At 39.9% G+C, this 18,049-nt stretch overlaps 1 protein-coding gene across 1 annotated transcript in view; it reads left to right on the top strand.

Annotated features, from left to right (window-relative positions):
* Positions 1–12,653, top strand: part of LOC117938115 (microtubule-associated protein 4) — a 123,348-nt gene extending 110,695 nt beyond the window's left edge. Inside the window, 8 exon segments of the mRNA XM_034862509.1 lie at positions 147–209; positions 3,276–3,577; positions 4,041–4,097; positions 6,239–6,331; positions 7,332–7,413; positions 7,828–7,940; positions 10,792–10,984; positions 11,244–12,653. Of these exon segments, the coding sequence (XP_034718400.1) occupies positions 147–209; positions 3,276–3,577; positions 4,041–4,097; positions 6,239–6,331; positions 7,332–7,413; positions 7,828–7,940; positions 10,792–10,984; positions 11,244–11,251 (911 nt within the window). The 3' untranslated portion in view covers positions 11,252–12,653.
* Positions 12,654–18,049: the final 5,396 nt, after the last annotated feature.

The following is an 18,049-nucleotide window of genomic DNA, read 5'->3' as shown; positions in this document are numbered from 1 at the left end:
GTTTTTGTAAATAACATTACAGAGTACGTTCTTGACTTGCTCTTTTATGAAAAGCGCAATCAGATAACTGTTGTTTTGATTTGGCCTTATATAAATAAAATTGAATTGAACTGAATTGAACTACACGCTCACCATCTGTGTTTCAGCCTCTAAGACAGATGGAAAATCAGCAGAGGAGAAGAAGCCAAGCACTCTGAAGACTTCTACAGGTATTACAGCACTCCCTTCACTTGTCAGACAGGATAAATGCAAGTGTGAGTCTGATTCTCACATCAGAAACAAGTCCTAAAATGTGTAACTTCTGTTCACTAGGTCATAGCCCCCGCCAGGGAAATGATTGTACTAATAGATAGGATGTAGTATTTTATAAAATCTTGGCCCTAATTTCCAACTACTGTCTGGTCTGGCACTGCAGTGCTCTCCCTCCACCTGTGCTTTGCTCTTTGTATATCTTTCTGTCCTCTTTCTTCCCCTTTTTTTCTCCACTCTGCTCTTCTGTAACACTTTCCTCAGTTTTGCCTACCCTCTCTCTCTTTCTATACAGTTACAGCTTTACTCCTGTCGACAGATTAATTTACATTTTGGCAACATAGAGAGCTGTCAGCAGGAGTGTGACACTGCAACACACACTGTCCAAGCATAACAACGCTGTTCAGGCTCTTAGAGAGAGAGGCGTTATTGCTGAAAGGCCCTGGAGAGTTAAAATCCTTCACCATAGCAGCCTGTGGATTACTGTCCTTTTGCTGTTGACAGGAGTTTGCGGCGCCTGCTGATACAGCGTGAGGATTTTCTCAATTAAACATTTCTTAACCGGAGCTGGAGATATAGCAAAGGCTCTCAGGGAGGATTGACAGCGGGAAACACGCTTTTTGAAAATGCTGATGTATAGCAAAGTGAATTGAATTGCCAGATTTTAAAGTGCAATGTGGTATACTAAACTTGCATGATCTCCCTAGATTTTTTCATTCACTGTCTATGGTTCCTAGGGCCATACACCCCTTCCCCCTTGATCACAAAAAGTATTGGGACAGCACTCATTCTTACGTTAACATAAGATAAAGAAATGAGATTCAGCCTTATACCCCCTGTGAATATGTTCTTCCTGTATTTTAATGAAGAATATTTATTTATTTACAATACATTATTCATTTACGAAGAAATGTTCCTAATCTTTTGAATTAAGGCACTCAGATCAATTTTTTTCCCTTCTTAATCAACTTTAGCCTGGGTGTGTAAACTTTTACAAGCCACTGTATGTTTCCCATAAACACAAACATACTGATTGGATTAAAGCAAAGACAACATGGCAGTATTAACGGTAAAATAGGTTACAGAAGATTTTGTTCTGTATGACAGACGCAATAGCCTACTATTTTTTTGTTTCTATCAAAGGGCACACACAGTATAAAAGAAGACAGACATTAAGTAAAGAATAAAGCCCTCCTTTTAGCCCACTCACAAGTTCTTACAATCTTTTTTTTTTAAACAAATGCTAGAATAAAAATAAAAGTAATTCAAAATAAAAAATAAAATAAATTAACTAAGACAAAATAAAATAGAAGGTTTGCACACTTCAGGCACACTCAACGTAGTCAGTCAAGAGGAGGTATTCTAGCCATTGTATGTCATCTGGAAATATATTTTGAGATCTCTGACCATGCTAGACCACAAAGTCCACTCTGAAGAGTCCGTGTACCATCTTCCCCAATGTAGCATTGGGGAAGATGGGAAGATGGACGATTCCACTCCATTGTGGAATCGTGGGAACAGAGTCTAAGATCCACAGAAGAAGAATGCATGTCCTTGCATTGAAGAGAAGCACCTCCAGCAGCCTCAGATTGGAGGGGCAAAACCTTGAGAATTTCAAACATCAACATGTCATTTATTAAATAGAAACATCTTTTCATGTTCTATTGCTCACATGCCTCACATGCCGCGTGAAAAATAGGCGTTGGTTTTATTTCTAGCATGCACGCGTTTTCGCAGCAGCTCGACATGCGTTGGTAGACGTGCGTGTCACACAGGCAGTTTGCAATCTCTAACCTGTTAACATGGGACCCGAAATAAAAATGGACACGCCACGCAGCTGACAGGCTTGCTTAAAGCATCCAGTGTGTAGACAGCCTAATGCACATGTCAAACATACCGGTAGGAACCAGTGGCAACAGTCAAATACAAATAGAGAACATGTCATTGATTGAACACAACTACTCAAAGTTGATTTCACTTGTTTCAAATGATGTGAAACGACCAGTACCAGCCAGTTCAGAGAACTAACAGGAAGGACAATACTGCTTGTGATGACGATGAGGTGCTCTGGCCTGACCCAGCCCAAAGAAGATCACATGTTTACTCCTTTGATTTTTGTCCCAAGTATTGTATACTGTAGTGCAGTGCATTGCAGGCTGTATACTGTGTAATGAACTGGCCTTGGTAAATGGTATGGCCTTCCACATTGTGTTTTCGAACCCGGGCCGCTGCAGGACTCAGCCAACATGGGGGGAGCGCACTTACTCAGTGAGCTATAGGCCGCCCCCTGCTCAATAGATTTTTGAGTGGTTGCAGGTTCATATCAACAAATAACAAGAATGACAGTATCACAGAGACACAGGACAAGTTTGTGAGATGAAAGGTACAGTACTGAAAAATAGGGGTAGCAGGAGGAGGAAAAACTAAAAAGATGATAGAACATGTTTTTGTTCATCAAAAGACAATAACCGAGAAATATGAAATTAGTTTTGAGATTAAAAATGCATTTCTCCCTAAGAACTCTGTTTTGAACAATATCTTTTCTATTTTTTGGTGTATTGTTTACTGACTGCTTGATAGTGTGTATCATTTTGATCGCTTTTTTCATGATTTAAGAGCAGTACTTGATTTTGAACATAGGTAAAACAGTTTTGAGGCAAAAGTTTCATTTTGCGAGGGGAATCAGAGATTTTGTAGATGAGTTTTGTGTTTAATGTTTTCAGAAAATGGAGCCAAGTTTCAGAAATTGTGTTTGAGCAATTGAGAAAAACTAATAAACACTATATAGGGAATAGTGAGTGAGTGAGTCCTAAGCACATCACCTTTGGGTGTTTTGATCTTTGCTTTAAATGTAGCAGAGATTTAACATTATTTTTCTACATGCTATCCCAATTCCCTTAAGTGAGACCATTTGAATAATAGTTTTGCAATTCAACACTATAAAGCTATGTATAACTCTCTGTCTCTCTCTCTCTCTCTCTCCTTGTCTCTCTTTCTGTTTCTGTCTCTCTCTCTGTCTCTCCCAGTTGACTCTACAAAGCCCAAGACCACCAGCAGCACCACCCGAAGCACTGCTTCCTCCGCGGCTGCCTCTCGCACTCGAACCACAGCCGCCAAGCCGGCCACAACCTCCTCCACCACTGGTACAGTACCAGAGAAGAAACCCATGGTGCCCCGAGCCCCCCGGGCCACTTCCTCAACCTTGACCGCCTCCACCACTTCTAGGATGACAGCTCGCCCCAGCACAGCACCGGCCTCGGACATCCGTAACGCCCGCGCTAAGATTGGCTCCACCGACAACATCAAGCACCAGCCTGGAGGAGGGAAGGTAGGTGCATGCATCTGCAGCATGTATTTTCTGAAACTGGCCAACACGTTACACTGGCCTCCTGTTGTTCCTCACTTACTCTGGAAACTTCTTTCTGAAACTCTTCTCTTGAAATAATAAACCGTATACACACCACTTAAATCTATCCTGTAAATTTGACCAGCTATCAACAAGTAAGCAGAATGTGAAACGTTGTTAGTTCGTTTAAATACAGTCAATTTGTTTCTGCATCTTTTTTGTCATTATCTTTGGCTCTGTTCATTTGCATGGTTTGACAATTCTTACTCAGTCCTCTGCATGTTCATTTACTACCACTTTACCCCTTTGCTGAGCTTAGTACTTTTCTCTTCTTCCCTTTCATCATTCACCCTCATACATCATTTTTTGCACCTCCTCCTGCACCTTCTCCTCTTCCTGTGTTTTGTCATGAGGTATTTTTGTTGACCCAGGGTTGTCTCCTCAGGTACCATCTGCCTCTCAGAGCAGGGGAGTCATATCCAAAGATACGAGCCAGAGCAAAGTGAGTTCCCTCTCCATCCTCCCCACCATCACCACGTACTCATCCTCCCACCTCTCTTTTCTGTTCAGACATATTTTGCTATTTCTTTTTCACCACCGATCATATTTTCTGTTGGTTTTTAATATATTGCACCACCAAACATACAAAGCTGGGTTAAAAATGTCTAGTCAGAGACTTTTGAGTAAAGAGCATGTTGTATTATCCCATTTTCAAACATATACTGTATACACAATTTCAAACCACTAAGTGGCTATTAAAGGATACCATTGCTTCCATTAATCTTGTAATACAAAATGGCTCCATTTGAAGCAAACAACAGCTTTAGAAACCTCTTTCCAGGGTACAGTTTAGCCATTTACAACTTTAAATTAAAAGAGATTTTTCCAATTCACAAGTGTCATTACCCGGAGACCACCCAAAAAGTTCACGTAACCAACGCCATGCTGAATTGACAATACTGCAAAAGTTGCAATAGATGTACTTGTTTGGTAATGCATTGACAAACACAACAAGATTGCAACTTAAACAACAATTAAATCAGACACAATGTTTATTTTTTGGGTTATATAACTCAAGTAAGTATATTTTTAGGTGTTCTGAAAAGCATGGAAAACAAGGCAATAACATTTGAAACTTTGCAGCATCGTTAGGGTTAAACAAACAATACAGGATGTTATGGTTCTCAAACAGCTTTTCATTTCCTGTGTGTTATTCCAAGAAGATGAGAAAGCGAGTATTCCCCACTTTTGGCTTTTCCTTTAAAACCTGTTTTGTGCCTGTAAAATGTTAAAGGACACCTGTCCAAAATGTGTCCAGTCTACCTACTATAGTTAACCCTCATGTTGTCCTCTGGTCAAATTGACCCATTTTCCTATATCAATGTTCTTTTTAATTACCCAAAATAACATGATTGATTCCACACAACGCTCTTTGGCAAGGACAAAGCTCTACTTTTCTAACTCAAACATTAGGTATAATTTCCTAAAAGGAGGTTTATAAACCATAAATCCCCAAAATAACTATAAAACTAAATTTAATAAGTAAGTGTTATGTAGTTGAAAATGTCAAAAAGTGACAAACAATCAAAAAAGCGTTAAAAGTGTTGAAAATAAGTTTTTATAATTGATAAAAAGCATCAACAAAAGTGTTTTTTTTGACGGGAAGACAACACAAGGGTTAAGTGGAGCCAAATGCAGTATTTTTCTTATTGTAAGTGCAACATATGATTATTTCAGTAGTCACATGCTCGGATGTAGTAAACAGCTAGCAGTAGTGTCTCACTTAAATAAAAATCAGTCAACCCTCAGACTAATTCACAGTATTGTACTGTAGTCGGTGCATTTCTACACAACAATTTGTGATGTTGGTACAACTGGGCCACTACTTTAATCCCCCAGCAGTGTGGTTTCCCCATCACACACAACTGGCAGTGTTCATCTGCAGGACGCCGTCTCACATCCTTCACTACTGCTGCACTAGCGACTCCTCCTGGTGGGGGGACATTACTGTCATGGCACCGAGTTGTGGTCCTCAGCTGACAAATCTGTGACGATGAGTGCTTGAGTGTGTGTCTTATTGAAGAAGACAAACATGCAAAGAGTGGAATCACAATTTTAAACATCTAATTTAGATCAAGAATGTTTTCTGTGTCAGGTTTGGTCCGTCTAACCCCTCATTAAACTAAGGTATTAATGTCGCTTTTGTCACTTGTCAATGTGTTAATAGTTTCTGCGGTCCGGTGGATCCTCCTCAACAGGGACACATGTTTAAATGTTATGTGTGCTCTATAAAATAGTTTTTGTTTGGCATTCAGTAGCTTCTGCTTTAATTCCTTTTGAAGTCTCTTTGGATTTTTGTCACTGTCACTGAATTTACCAAGATTTACCTTTTCCGACTGCAAAACAGCCCAGCAGTTGATATCATAATAGTAAATATTTTCAGATCCTTGCTCCATTCCTCTGTCCTGTCCTTTCTAACCATGCCTGTGACGGTGACTTCTTCTCCCCTTCTCTTTTCTTTTTTTATTCTCTTCCGTTATCTTTTCTTTACTCTCTTCGGTTCTACTTTTGCATCCCCTCGTGTCATCCCCTCCCCTCCCATGCTCTCCTCTTCCCTCTTGCTGCCATGCTGTGTCCATATAGGTTCAGATAGTCTCCAAAAAGCTGGACTTCAGCCACGTCGCCTCACGTTTGGGCTCCAAGGACAATATGAAGCATGTTCCTGGTGGAGGGAATGTAAGTACTGCCTGGCCTACAACCAGAGCTCATGTGCATCAGCCAGTTAGTTCTTCAAATTTGGCCTGAAGTAATCGCTAGAAGGAACAAGAGAGTACAGACGAAATATTATACTTCCGTCTCTTTTTTTGCTCCTAAACATGGAAAATAATCAAATAAAAAGAGAGCCTTCAATCCTTTTTTAAAGATGTCAGCATTAAAAAAAGTAAGGGTAGCTCCTCAAGTTAAGCCACATTACCTGGCTACAAACACTTATTGCTCTTCTCAGTTAGACTCTTGGAAGTCGGGGGATTGTTGGACAGCGTGCTAGCAAGCCTAATGAAGAAGCCCTTCCCCAGAACCTGCTTTACAGTCCTTGGCTTCCTTTAACTTTTCCTGTGTTGTCCTGCCCTGTTACTAACTTACTAAACATATAACAGGTCAAGAAAACAACCACCAATGGCAAATTATTTGCTTTGTCTCTGTTAAGACTGTCTGGTTCTATGAGACGTATGATCACAGAGGGGTACATTTGGAATTTCTGGTTTTCTGATGCTGTCCTGTCCTTTCCTGATTACTGTTTTTTTGGTGCCTGGTATTTTACACTGTGTGCAGCGGTGTGATCATGCCATCTTTACAGCAAATGTCTAAAATGATTTTACTACCAGAGATATTGAATTGTATTTTTTGTTTAATGAGTGTTGGCTGGAATCAAACACGTCTTTGCAATATGTCTGAATTCTCATGTCATCTGCCTCACATTGTAATGGAAGCAATATGTCTGATAAAAAGAAGCATTGTAAAAGAAGCAGCATGATCCTGAATCTGAATTTGTCTTGGGGTTTTTTTCATCATAATTGCCACAATACAGAGGACTGTTCATGTTCCACCACTTGACGTATCCTGGTGGCAATAATGTGCAGCTGAAGAAGATATAACCCTTAAAAGAATCAGACCATCAAGGAGCCGTGTCCCTGAACAATGGACACTTGTGATAAATGGCTTGTGTGACATTTGACAGGTGCAGATACTCAACAAGAAGGTGGATGTGAGTAAGGTGACATCAAAGTGCGGCTCCAAGGACAACATCAAGCACAAGCCTGGTGAGCTGGGAAATGGAGTTTTGACCCTATCTATTTGATCTATCATTTTATCAAATGCATGGTGATTAAACGCCTTTGGATGGTTTATCTCTATGTTTACTAGGTTGACAGTTAATGAGGTACACCTAGATCTAATACTGCAGTCTGGTAAAACAGTCCTTCGTTAAGGTTATACTGTTATAGAGAGGTTTTTATTCAACTTATCCACCCTTTAATTTCAATAGCATCATCCCCGGTGTCACTATTATGGACGCTTGTGTCAATGCATGCATATTTATGATTGTAGAATAGAATAAATCTTTGTTGTGTCGTTTTTAGACCACGAAACAAAGTTTAGCAGCTCTTCAGAATTGACAATATACAAAACAAAGTATGTAATAGCATTGTCAGACTGATTATCCCTTTGTGCTGCAGGCGGTGGTGTCGTGAAGATCGAGTCCCACAAAGTGAGCTTTAGGGAAAATGCTCAGTCTAAAGTGGGTTCCATGGACAACCTGAGCCATTCACCTGGTGGTGGAAGCATCAAGGTCAGATTAGCACTCATGAAGACATCTTTCAATCTTTCAAATTTGTTTCTACATTCCTGTTTATTGAAAATGGCTACAGATCAAATCAGGGCCCTTTGTGCACTTAAGATCGGAAAATTCATTTCATGAGCCAGCCAATCACAATGAAGATGAATCAGTTTTCACTGGACATAAGCATATAAATATTCAGATACACTTCATTACAGATGTCATGTTACAAGTGTTGGAGCGTTGTGTCCAATATTAATGCACTGTACTGATAGTGGCATCTACTTGAGTTAGTCATTATGGAAACAGTGTGCAGTGCACGACTCACCTTCATTATTACATACAGGCAATGCAGTTGAGCCAAAGCAGTCCATTTACAAACTATTTATTCTCTCTTATGAATATAAAACATGTACGACTGCACAAATACTCCAGTAGTTTCTGATTGGTGGTCTACTTTGTGTGTTGGTGTGTGATTGGTTAATGATTGATTACGTGTCACTTCTCCAATGGTTGCTTATCCAAAGTATGTGGCTTTAACTTCTACTGTGTTTTGTAAGTCTCTAACCTATTGCCCAGCAGAGATGGGAAGTAATGAAGTACAAATACTTTGTTACTGTACTCATTTTTTAATTCTACTCCTTACATTTTTAACACCAATATTGGTACTTTCTGCTCCTTATATTTTACAAAATTGCCTCGTTACTTTAGTTTCAAATAATTTCAGACGGGTTACTGTTATCATTTTTCACATCATACAAATTTAGTCAAACTCAATTCAAAATTGGTTGGGAAGAAACGTTCAGTAATTCATATTGTATCTCCTGAAGCCATATGTGAGCACACACACATACGTGTAGATTCATTTAAATGTTTACATTTAGTAGAAAAGTGATCTGTTCTTGGTCAGAAGGGGCGGGCTGAAAGGACGCCTAGATGGCAGTAGTTTAAAATGAGATGCCGGGGGGGTTAAAACAGCAGGGGGTTATAACAAGGGGTTATAACACGGGGTTATAACAGTGGCCTTTCTCACCAGTCTGTCTTTGTGTGTTGTATGTGTTCAATGCTCAGAAGTGTTATCCACTGTGTTCAGAATGTTCAAGGTGTTGGGCAGCTCACTGATTATGATGATGTAACCCTCTACACCTGCAGTACGCTCCCTTCCTCCTGAACTTTTGTCTTTTTGTTGGGAAATTGTCTGAATGCCTCTCTGCAGGGCAACACTCATATCAGCTCTGTCTGACACATTCAGAGGGAGAATAGGAGATTGGCATGTACAGAGAAAGGATTTTGACATGATGATCATAGATTTCTCAAATGCAAATCATCACAGTACGGTCTAGACCTGCTCTTTTATGAAAAGTGCAATGAGATAACTGTTGTTGTGATTTAGCGCTGTATAAATAAAATTGACTTGAATTGACAAATAAACGATTCAAAAAGGATTTGAGTCGCATTATGTGTTGGGTTATAGTGTGGGACGGGCTTGCTAACCTTTGGAAAGAAAAGACATGTTGGGCAAATTGATCCGAAATGTTGTCAACAACCCCTCAGCCTATGGCAGCTTATCTGTGTGTCGTGATCACTGCATGAACCCATCCTTGACTCTCATTCTCATCTGCACCCACCAAACTAAAGAAGATGCATCATCATAAGGACAGCTGAAAATAGCATTTGCATAATACTAACCTGTCTGAGAGAGCCTTTTGCTTGCTTGAAGTCTATATGCCAACGGATGAAGTCGAGTTATTACTTATTACTTAGTATTTGTGTTTGTTGGAAAGACAGTTTACCATGCCCACAGTATATCATGTTTTATTCTAGACCCGTGTCGGTTTAAAGAAACAATGCTTGCACACTGTCTCACATGTCACTATCAAGAGTCTTCAACTAATGCTGTCTTGTTTAGCAGTGGTGCTTTGTTTAGCTTCTTTAGAAACAAACTGGCCGACATGTTCCTTCATTACCATGAACAAACACACACACACACACACAGTATTTTTTTTGGACTCGATCCCACATACACTGTCTTGCTGCCCCAAATACTTACTGGAGCACCAAAAATGTTTTAAGCTAAAAAAAAAGAAAAAGAAAATAGCCCCTGATAAATACACTGTTTCCTCCTGTTTGAGTGAATTTTGCTAAAATCTACAGTGCCCAGCTCCTTCAGAAAATTTCCTGAGGAAACAGTTCCAGGCTACACAGATATAACTCAGACTTCTTCACTTCTGCAGGAGTGCATTAAGTATAAAGCCCCTGAAGTCTCTTTGATTGTGTATGTATCAGGTTGTTCTTTGTTTTTTTTTGTCTGATATATTTAGACATTTGCTGTGTTTCTAAGAAAAACATAATTTCTACCCATTTTCCAATTATGCATCTGCTATCTTTGATATGATGTCCTTGAATTTACAATTTGCTTTCCATCTTTGCATACATTTGTACGTTATAAACTTGAGTTATTTTCCCTTTTATTAGTAATTCCATCTCCCTCCACCTACTGTAAGTCTGGCTCTGAATCTGTTAATGTTTTAAGCAAGACTGCCTTGCCAGAGTTTTGCATATTAATTCAATTCAATTTTTATTTCATTTATAGTGTCAAATTACATTATGTCAAAACACTCTACAGAAAAAGTGGACAGTAAATCCAGACCACACTCTATAATTTACAGAAACCCGACAGTTTCCCCAAGAGCAAGCATTTGGAAAGAGGCAGAAACCTCGAACAGAACTGGTTCTTGGTTTTACAATGACAGTCTACCTGGATTATTTCACATGTTACAGCTAATGAAGGTTCACGAGATTTCGAGCCAGGTTGTTCCATCCCCATCCCCACCAATTGACACGCCCTGCTATGTGTTTCTAGGCTGAGGGGGCCCAGGAGACAACAGAGGGGAATGAGACTCCCCTGAGTGGCACCACGGTCCCAGCCCCAGGCTTCGAGCCGGGGCAGGCAGGGAGCCCTGCTGCCCAGGAGAATGGGCTGAAGGAGGGGGTTCCCTGTGATAGTGAGGGCCTCCGGGAGCCCCAGGCTCTGGACGCACGCATCCCAGAGACAAGTAAGTTTGTGTGTGTGCCGGACTCATCTGCTGTCGGTTCAGGGTTTGAACACAGAAGGAGAAGATGCACTGGAAAAAGTCAATGAAGCCCAGCGGTATATCCTGTTGCCAGTGCGTGGAATTGACTTTTCTCTCCCTGACTGAGTAAAGTGTCTTTGTGACTGCACTGAATGTAAACCTGTATTTTGAGCAGTGCTTGTGATGTCTGCGGTCCAAAGCCCCTGATTACACCATCATCTTTTGACTTCTTATCTTACAGGCATCTAATTCTATCCCTCTGCCCTCCTCATCTCAACCCCCCCCGCACAAAACATCACCTCCTCCCACTCCCCACCTTCTCCTATCTATATTTTTTCTTTCTCCTCTACTCCCTCCCCCTCTTCTCTGCCCCTTTCTTTCCAACCTTTCTGCTGCAGATTGAGTGTTTCAAGCTCAACTTCCGCGAGAATGCTCGCTCTCGCACGGACCACGGCGCCAACATCATCACCTGGCCAGCCCCCCAGGACGACAACAGACCCCACCCACACGGCTCTTCCCATTCTCTACATCAAAACCACCACCACCCCAATCCGTCTCCTCGCAGTGTCTCCCTCATTGAATCGTTGGCTTCTGCAGGCTGTCAGCTCCCCCTCTGCCCCCTCCTTGCAGCATCTTCAGGGGTGTCCAGGGGGACAACAACAGCTCCTTAAAGGGGTCTTTACCTATATTGCCCCATAAAGCCCTGAAAACCCCTTTTAACTTATATCTGTCATTGCAAATTTTTTTGAATCATCCAATAGCTTGCCACTGTAGTATTACATCTGAGCTCATCGTCATGCGCCATAGCATATTTGGCTAAAGATTGGACTAAGATTGGTGGGAATCAGTGTGAAAGGAAGTAAGGAGAAGGTTTTCTTACATATTTGATTGTGTCTTCCCAAGCTGGCTGACCTGGAATCAGTTGGTTTTACTTGGATCCTCTGTACCCTCAGCCTGGCGGTGTACTCTGACCCTGCATCATCTCACCTCCACACACCAAATAAGTAGCAATCACTTCATTTATCAACCGAGCAGCGTAGAAACCATCTTGGACTCACTTATGGCTTCTGTCGCACACACACATAGCCTCTTTTCCTCTTTTCCTTGTGACTTTAGGGGCTGTTTGTTCCCATTAATTTACTCGCCGCTTCAATAACATCAAAAGTAATTCATTGTCCATATTATCTGCTTTATCACTTACTCTCTCTTCACTATCATCACTTACCATAAACATGCTGACAAACAAAAAAAGCTAGACAACAAGTAGGCTGTTTGAACCATTTTAGGCTGTTGACCTCTTTATTCTCTGTGTTTGTGATGATGTGTATGAGTGAAAAAACTGTGAAAAAATGAGCTTTGGTGTTCTGTTCGAATGTTATTTCTGTCTTTCTTTTTTCCCCTCCTAGTTTCTTGATTTTCAAACAAGGTTTTATTTATTTATTTCTTCTCTCATATTTCTTCCTATGTAAGCAATACAGTGAACAGTCTTTTTTCCGAGCACTCAGAAAATCTTGAAAACACGCACAGGTTTTTGTAAACTGAGACACACATAAAGTATTCAGACGGAGGAAGAAAGTGAGAAAGGAGTTGTTGCTAGAAAGGTGAAAAAAAAGAATTTGTAGGTGTGCTTGGCATTTATGGAAAAAGAAAAGTAAAAGTGTTTGAAAAGCAATTGGGGAAGTTTGCTCAGGCAGAAAAGCTTTAACTGAGCATGCAGTCCAGATGGAGATGAGGAAGATCTCTGAAGTCAAAGAAGCTGTGTGTCTCGTACGTGCCTCCTGTCCTTACCTGAAAACTACGGTAAACGAGGATGGCTCAGGCTAAGGCCTAAAACTGCTCAGACAGAGAATAGGATAGTTGAAAAAATGGACACAAAACCTTTGGGACAACCTGGTATTGTTGTTTTAAGTAAATTCTGTAAAAAATCTAGCTGTCCTGGTAGTTGTGTCATCATGGTTGTTGTTCCATTTCAGGTGTTTCTATAAGCGGTTATGGTAGCATGTTGGTCGCCAGTAGCTGAATACAAAAACATCTCTAAAACGTTTTTGGCACTTTTCTTGTTGGCATTGGTAAATGATGTGGCTTTATACTCTTCTCTGTAGCAACAGTTGCCTCCGATTGCCTTTGTAATGCATGGCCAGATGATATAGTATCATGCCCACAGCTGAATGCCTCTGTGCATTATGACTCAGTGTTATAATATGTGTGTGTGAATATCTCCGGGGCAATCCTAGACAGTTGATGGGCTGTTACCCAAATTATGACTTTTAACACCAATGGACAGAGAACTGGTTTCTGATGGTTATTGTTTCACCTCTTAGTTTCATCATTTATTCTTCCGCTTTAAACCAGTTGCAGATTTGAATACAATGATTCCATCGCTCAAACATGCAAAGATGGGTGACAGAAGAATATTTTAGGAAAACATATTTTTGTGGACATCTTAAATGTCCATCATTTTTTGTCTCTTTGGAGGCATCTTAAATAGACTTATCATAACTGAATGAAGTTGTTATGACAAGCGTGTTAGCAAACACACCTATTTCTTTTTTACTTGTCCAGCAGACAAAGAGCAACATTAGCATTTATTTGGAGTCGTGTCTCTGTCCACATTATGAATGTTAGTCCTGTATTCCCTCTTCTTTGGTTTGGTCTCTACCAACTCCTGAGGGAAATATAAAAAGCTCCGCTATGTTCACCATCTGCCTTGAAGGCTCTGGTTGCTAGGCAGGAAGCCTACTTTGGGTTTGTCAGGACCTTTTTGCTGCCTGGTGTGTCTGGATCATCGGTTAACGGCGCGGTAAGACTGACTTGGACCATCGCCCATACAAAAATATTGATTTTGCAGCTTTCACTTTTAGAAATATATACTTTTTTATAAAAACCTTTTTTTTAACAGAAGAAGCCAACTTCTCAACTGTTAAATATTTTCTAAAGACGAGCAGCCATAAAAGACTCTGCCTAAATTCTAAAATCTAAATTTGAATTTAAAACATTGAATCAAATAATAGGTAAAGAATGTTAGGAATCTGATTTTGATGCCAACATTTGGTGTAACTTCTCTACACCAATAATTCATCAAACTTCAATAACCAGCGCTAGTTAGAGAAATCTTGTAAAATAGTATAAAATTAGTTCCAGTTTTGGTTGGGTTTGCTAACTTCATCTTCTTTACAATTCTTTCAAATAATGAAAAGCAATTGAGATAATGGCAAATGTCTTTGCAGACATTTAAAAAAAAAATAAAAATAAACAGTTTTGACACCAATGCTCCATTGACTCCCCCCTAGAGACAAGATGAAATTCAAATTGTCACTTTAGCAAAGATTAATCATAACTAAAATGCACCTTCATGCTTTAATATAGAGGGCATAGTGTGATGGAGTGTTGGTATTTGATTTGATTTATTGTGTTAATAAACACCCTTCTATGAACAAGTGATCCCAAATAGCCTAATTATGAATGAGATTTTACATTGCGACGTGAAGAGAGTAATAAACTGAAAAACAGTGTCCTTATTTTTCAGTTACTGTTTAATCATTGAACAATTCAATACTGATTCATTTGGTATTTTGTTTTTTGTTGGAATCCCTTTCAATTTTATATACAAAAAGAAAAGCCTTTTACAAAAGATCAGGTTTTATAAAAAGCGCAATAACATTGAATTAATGTCTTAGGAAAGTGGGAATGTTTTTCTGCCGGTTGAGAGTTGAGTGTTGCTAAAAGAGCAGATGTCATCAAATCGTTAAATTGCTTTGTTTGTGCCACAGCTGTCATAATCACATAGCGAAACATATTTTCTTGTGCCTGTCCAAACCACATTTTAGCGTTGCTCTTTCCCAATAGTTTTCCCTGACCACTACAATTGAGATTGCACACGGATGTATATAAATATTTTATTGTTGATGCACTCCTTATGACCCTAAAAAGAATAAAACCCAGTATGACAACAGCATCAGGGAGGCTGGTGGGTGGGGGTTTCAAAGTTTATTCAGAACAGCTTTTTATGTCCCTTGTCCTTTTTTTCTCCTTTCATTAGTTAGGAGGGAGTGTTTTATTATGACTATTATTCTGATTATTAGTATGATGAATTGAAAAAGTCTGCCTTTTTTGTTAGAAAGGGTCCAGTGAAGTGAAAGAATGTCTTTTGAGATATACTGTACTAAAGACGCAACACTTGTATATGTATTTATCGTCATTGTTCCTGTAGCCTTGTGGCGGTTGGGTTCTCATAGTTGGATTAGTGGCAACCAGTTTCACAAACTATGTCCCGGCGTTTATATCAAGGATCTGCAAGACAAGATCTGAACCCAAAAACAACGCTTAGAACGTCTTTATTATCCTATTAAATATGATTTTATTTAAAGCGCTGTAATGACAGCCGAACTGGCAACACAGACCTTAATTAATACATCTTTTATTTAAATTTGTAGAGCACAATTATTCCGATACACTATTGAATCATGCCTGCAATCCCAGTCTTAAGCGATAAGAATAATGTTCGGACTAACTGGTCAAGTTTTCATTCAGGACACAGGGACAGATTCATATGATAAAAGAACCAAGCGGACTAAAGTTAACGTACCTGAAGTACATGATATTGTGTATCACAGTGGGCAAAAGAGGATTTTTGTTCAAGAAGGCGCAAAGTGTAAAGGTCAGCGTGTAGGCCTGTAGTTTGTAATCTAAATCTAAATTTATCACCATCTCAAAACATATTGGGTGCTACATATAGAACTGAAATAGCAACAACATGCCCTGGAGAGTCACAACCACCGAGACCCTAACACATCCTTGTCTAAGGTTAACTAACTGTAGTTGTCAGGTTTAGTTTGTTTCCAAAATGCTCCTCAGTAATCTGTCCAAGGAGTGTTGTAGCTAGAGCTTCATCTATCGCCACGCCAGCTAATAAACACCTACTGTACCTGCAGAGCATGCTGAAAAACAACAATGGGATGTGTTAGGTAGACTTACTATGTCATTCGCAGAACCTCCTCATTGTTTTTTGTGTTGTTTTTATCATTAATTTGAATTTTATTTTTTGGTTTGGAAAAAAAGTGTTTATTGTGATTACTTGTTAATTAGTGATGTGATTATTGAACTTGAAATTAAACGGACTAAAACTCTCATTTGCGTTTGAGTTTCTATTATTTCAGAAAAGTACAGAAATGTTAAAGAAGGTGTTTTCAGTGGGCTGAGCTAACTCCACGTGTGGAAATAAATTGGTCTTAATATTATACAATATGTGTGGAAATGTGAAATCTTTAAACATAAAACAACTTCCACAAATACAAAAAACCTTCAATTCATTAAATGTAAATGGACTGTTCCTATAAAGCGCTTTTCTAGTCTCAACGACTACTCAAAGCGCTTTGGCATAGTACAGCAACCATACACCAGCATTCATACACAGTGACCGAGGACATGTCGAAGGACACTACGTCATGGGACTGCAGGGCCAGGGATCAAACCTTCCGATTGGCAGGCGAATGGTAATTCATTTCATTATGCCTAACTATATGTAAAACAGACAGATGATGAAGTGTGATGACATAAGCTGGGGAACATTAGTCTGTTAGGGGGAAAGAAAGGAAGAAGAAAGTAGAGAAAAAGAGGAGAAAATTGAAGGTATTTTAGCCCCCCATGAACACTTACAGCAATTTTTTGATGTTTTTAAATTTTGTGGGGAAGCCACGGCTGGGATTTGAAACATTGAACTGTGGAACTTTAAGTCTACTGCCAGGCGTTTTACTGCCCTCTACTGTTTGTTAAAATGAACAGTTCTTTTGTAATTCTTTAATAGTCTACAATGCAGATATTCAGTGGTGGGCTTCTCTGCTGGCCCTGGCAAAATCCAAAATATATTTTTTCAAAATTAAATTAATGTGTGTCGAAAAATCAATGCTTTTTTCAGTGGACCAGCACTAGTAACATTGCTAGCTAGCCATTCGTTGAAGCTGCCATTTCCCATTTGATTATAACTTTGAGTGACGTGTGTCATCAGCCAATCAAATTTTGATGTGTAGTGACAGAAAGCCCTAGGGGCCCAGCGTTGTGTCGGCGCCAGCACCTGCTGATGTCATCAATGCGTGAACCTTTTAGCGGGTTGTGAGTAAACCAGAAGTGAACTAGCTATGGCCGCTGCTTTCACACCTCCTAACGTTCCTGTTTACGATCTCCTTCATGTTCTTTTTTCAAAGCAATCGTTAGGAGAGGATAGAAATTATTTTAAAAGGAAGACCTACACCTAAGCTAGATGGGCTGACCAAGGCTGGCAAAGGTTTTGTGGGGCACTTCACTGAGTGTAACTACGACCGCTATGACTGGGTAACAGCTAACACCGAGCGGAACAAGGTATTTTGCTTGCCGTATTTGCTTTTTAATACCAGTCAGGGAACATGGAACACCACAGGTTTTAACAGCCTTAATATTAAAACCTGTTAAAACCTGCAAGGCAGCATGCAAACATCAGGCATCCGAGCGACATCTCAGGATGGTGGTACTGGATGCAACAGGATGAGCAGCGGAGACAAAGCTAGGAAAAAAACGGGACATACTGAAGCGCCTTATGGATTGTGTCATCTTTTTGGGACAATAAGAATTGTCTTTCAGGGGGCATGACGAGGGGAAAGAGTCCCTGAATCGAGGTACAGTGAGGAAAATAAGTATTTGAACACCCTGCTATTTTGCAAGTTCTCCCACTATGAAATCATGGAGGGTTCTGAAAATGTCATCGTAGGTGCATGTTAACTGTGAAAGACATAATCTAAAAAGAAACATCCAGAAATCACAATGCATGATTTTAACTATTTATTTGTATGATACAGCTGCAAATAAGTATTTGAACACCTGTCTATCAGCGTTCTGAAATTCTGACCCTCAAAGACCTGTTAGTCTGCCTTCAAAATGTCCCCCTCCACTCGATTTATTATCCTAAATTAGATGCACCTGTTTGAGGTCGTTAGCTGCATAAAGACACCTGTCCACCGCATACAATCAGTGGACTGGGGCTCCATGCAAGATCTCACCTCGTGGGGTCTCAATTAT

The sequence above is a fragment of the Etheostoma cragini genome, chromosome 22 (genome assembly GCF_013103735.1).
Source record: "Etheostoma cragini isolate CJK2018 chromosome 22, CSU_Ecrag_1.0, whole genome shotgun sequence".
Taxonomy (NCBI): Eukaryota; Metazoa; Chordata; class Actinopteri; order Perciformes; family Percidae; genus Etheostoma; species Etheostoma cragini.
The sequence above is the reverse complement of the archived record's forward strand: the minus strand, read 5'-3'. Positions and strand labels throughout refer to the sequence as shown.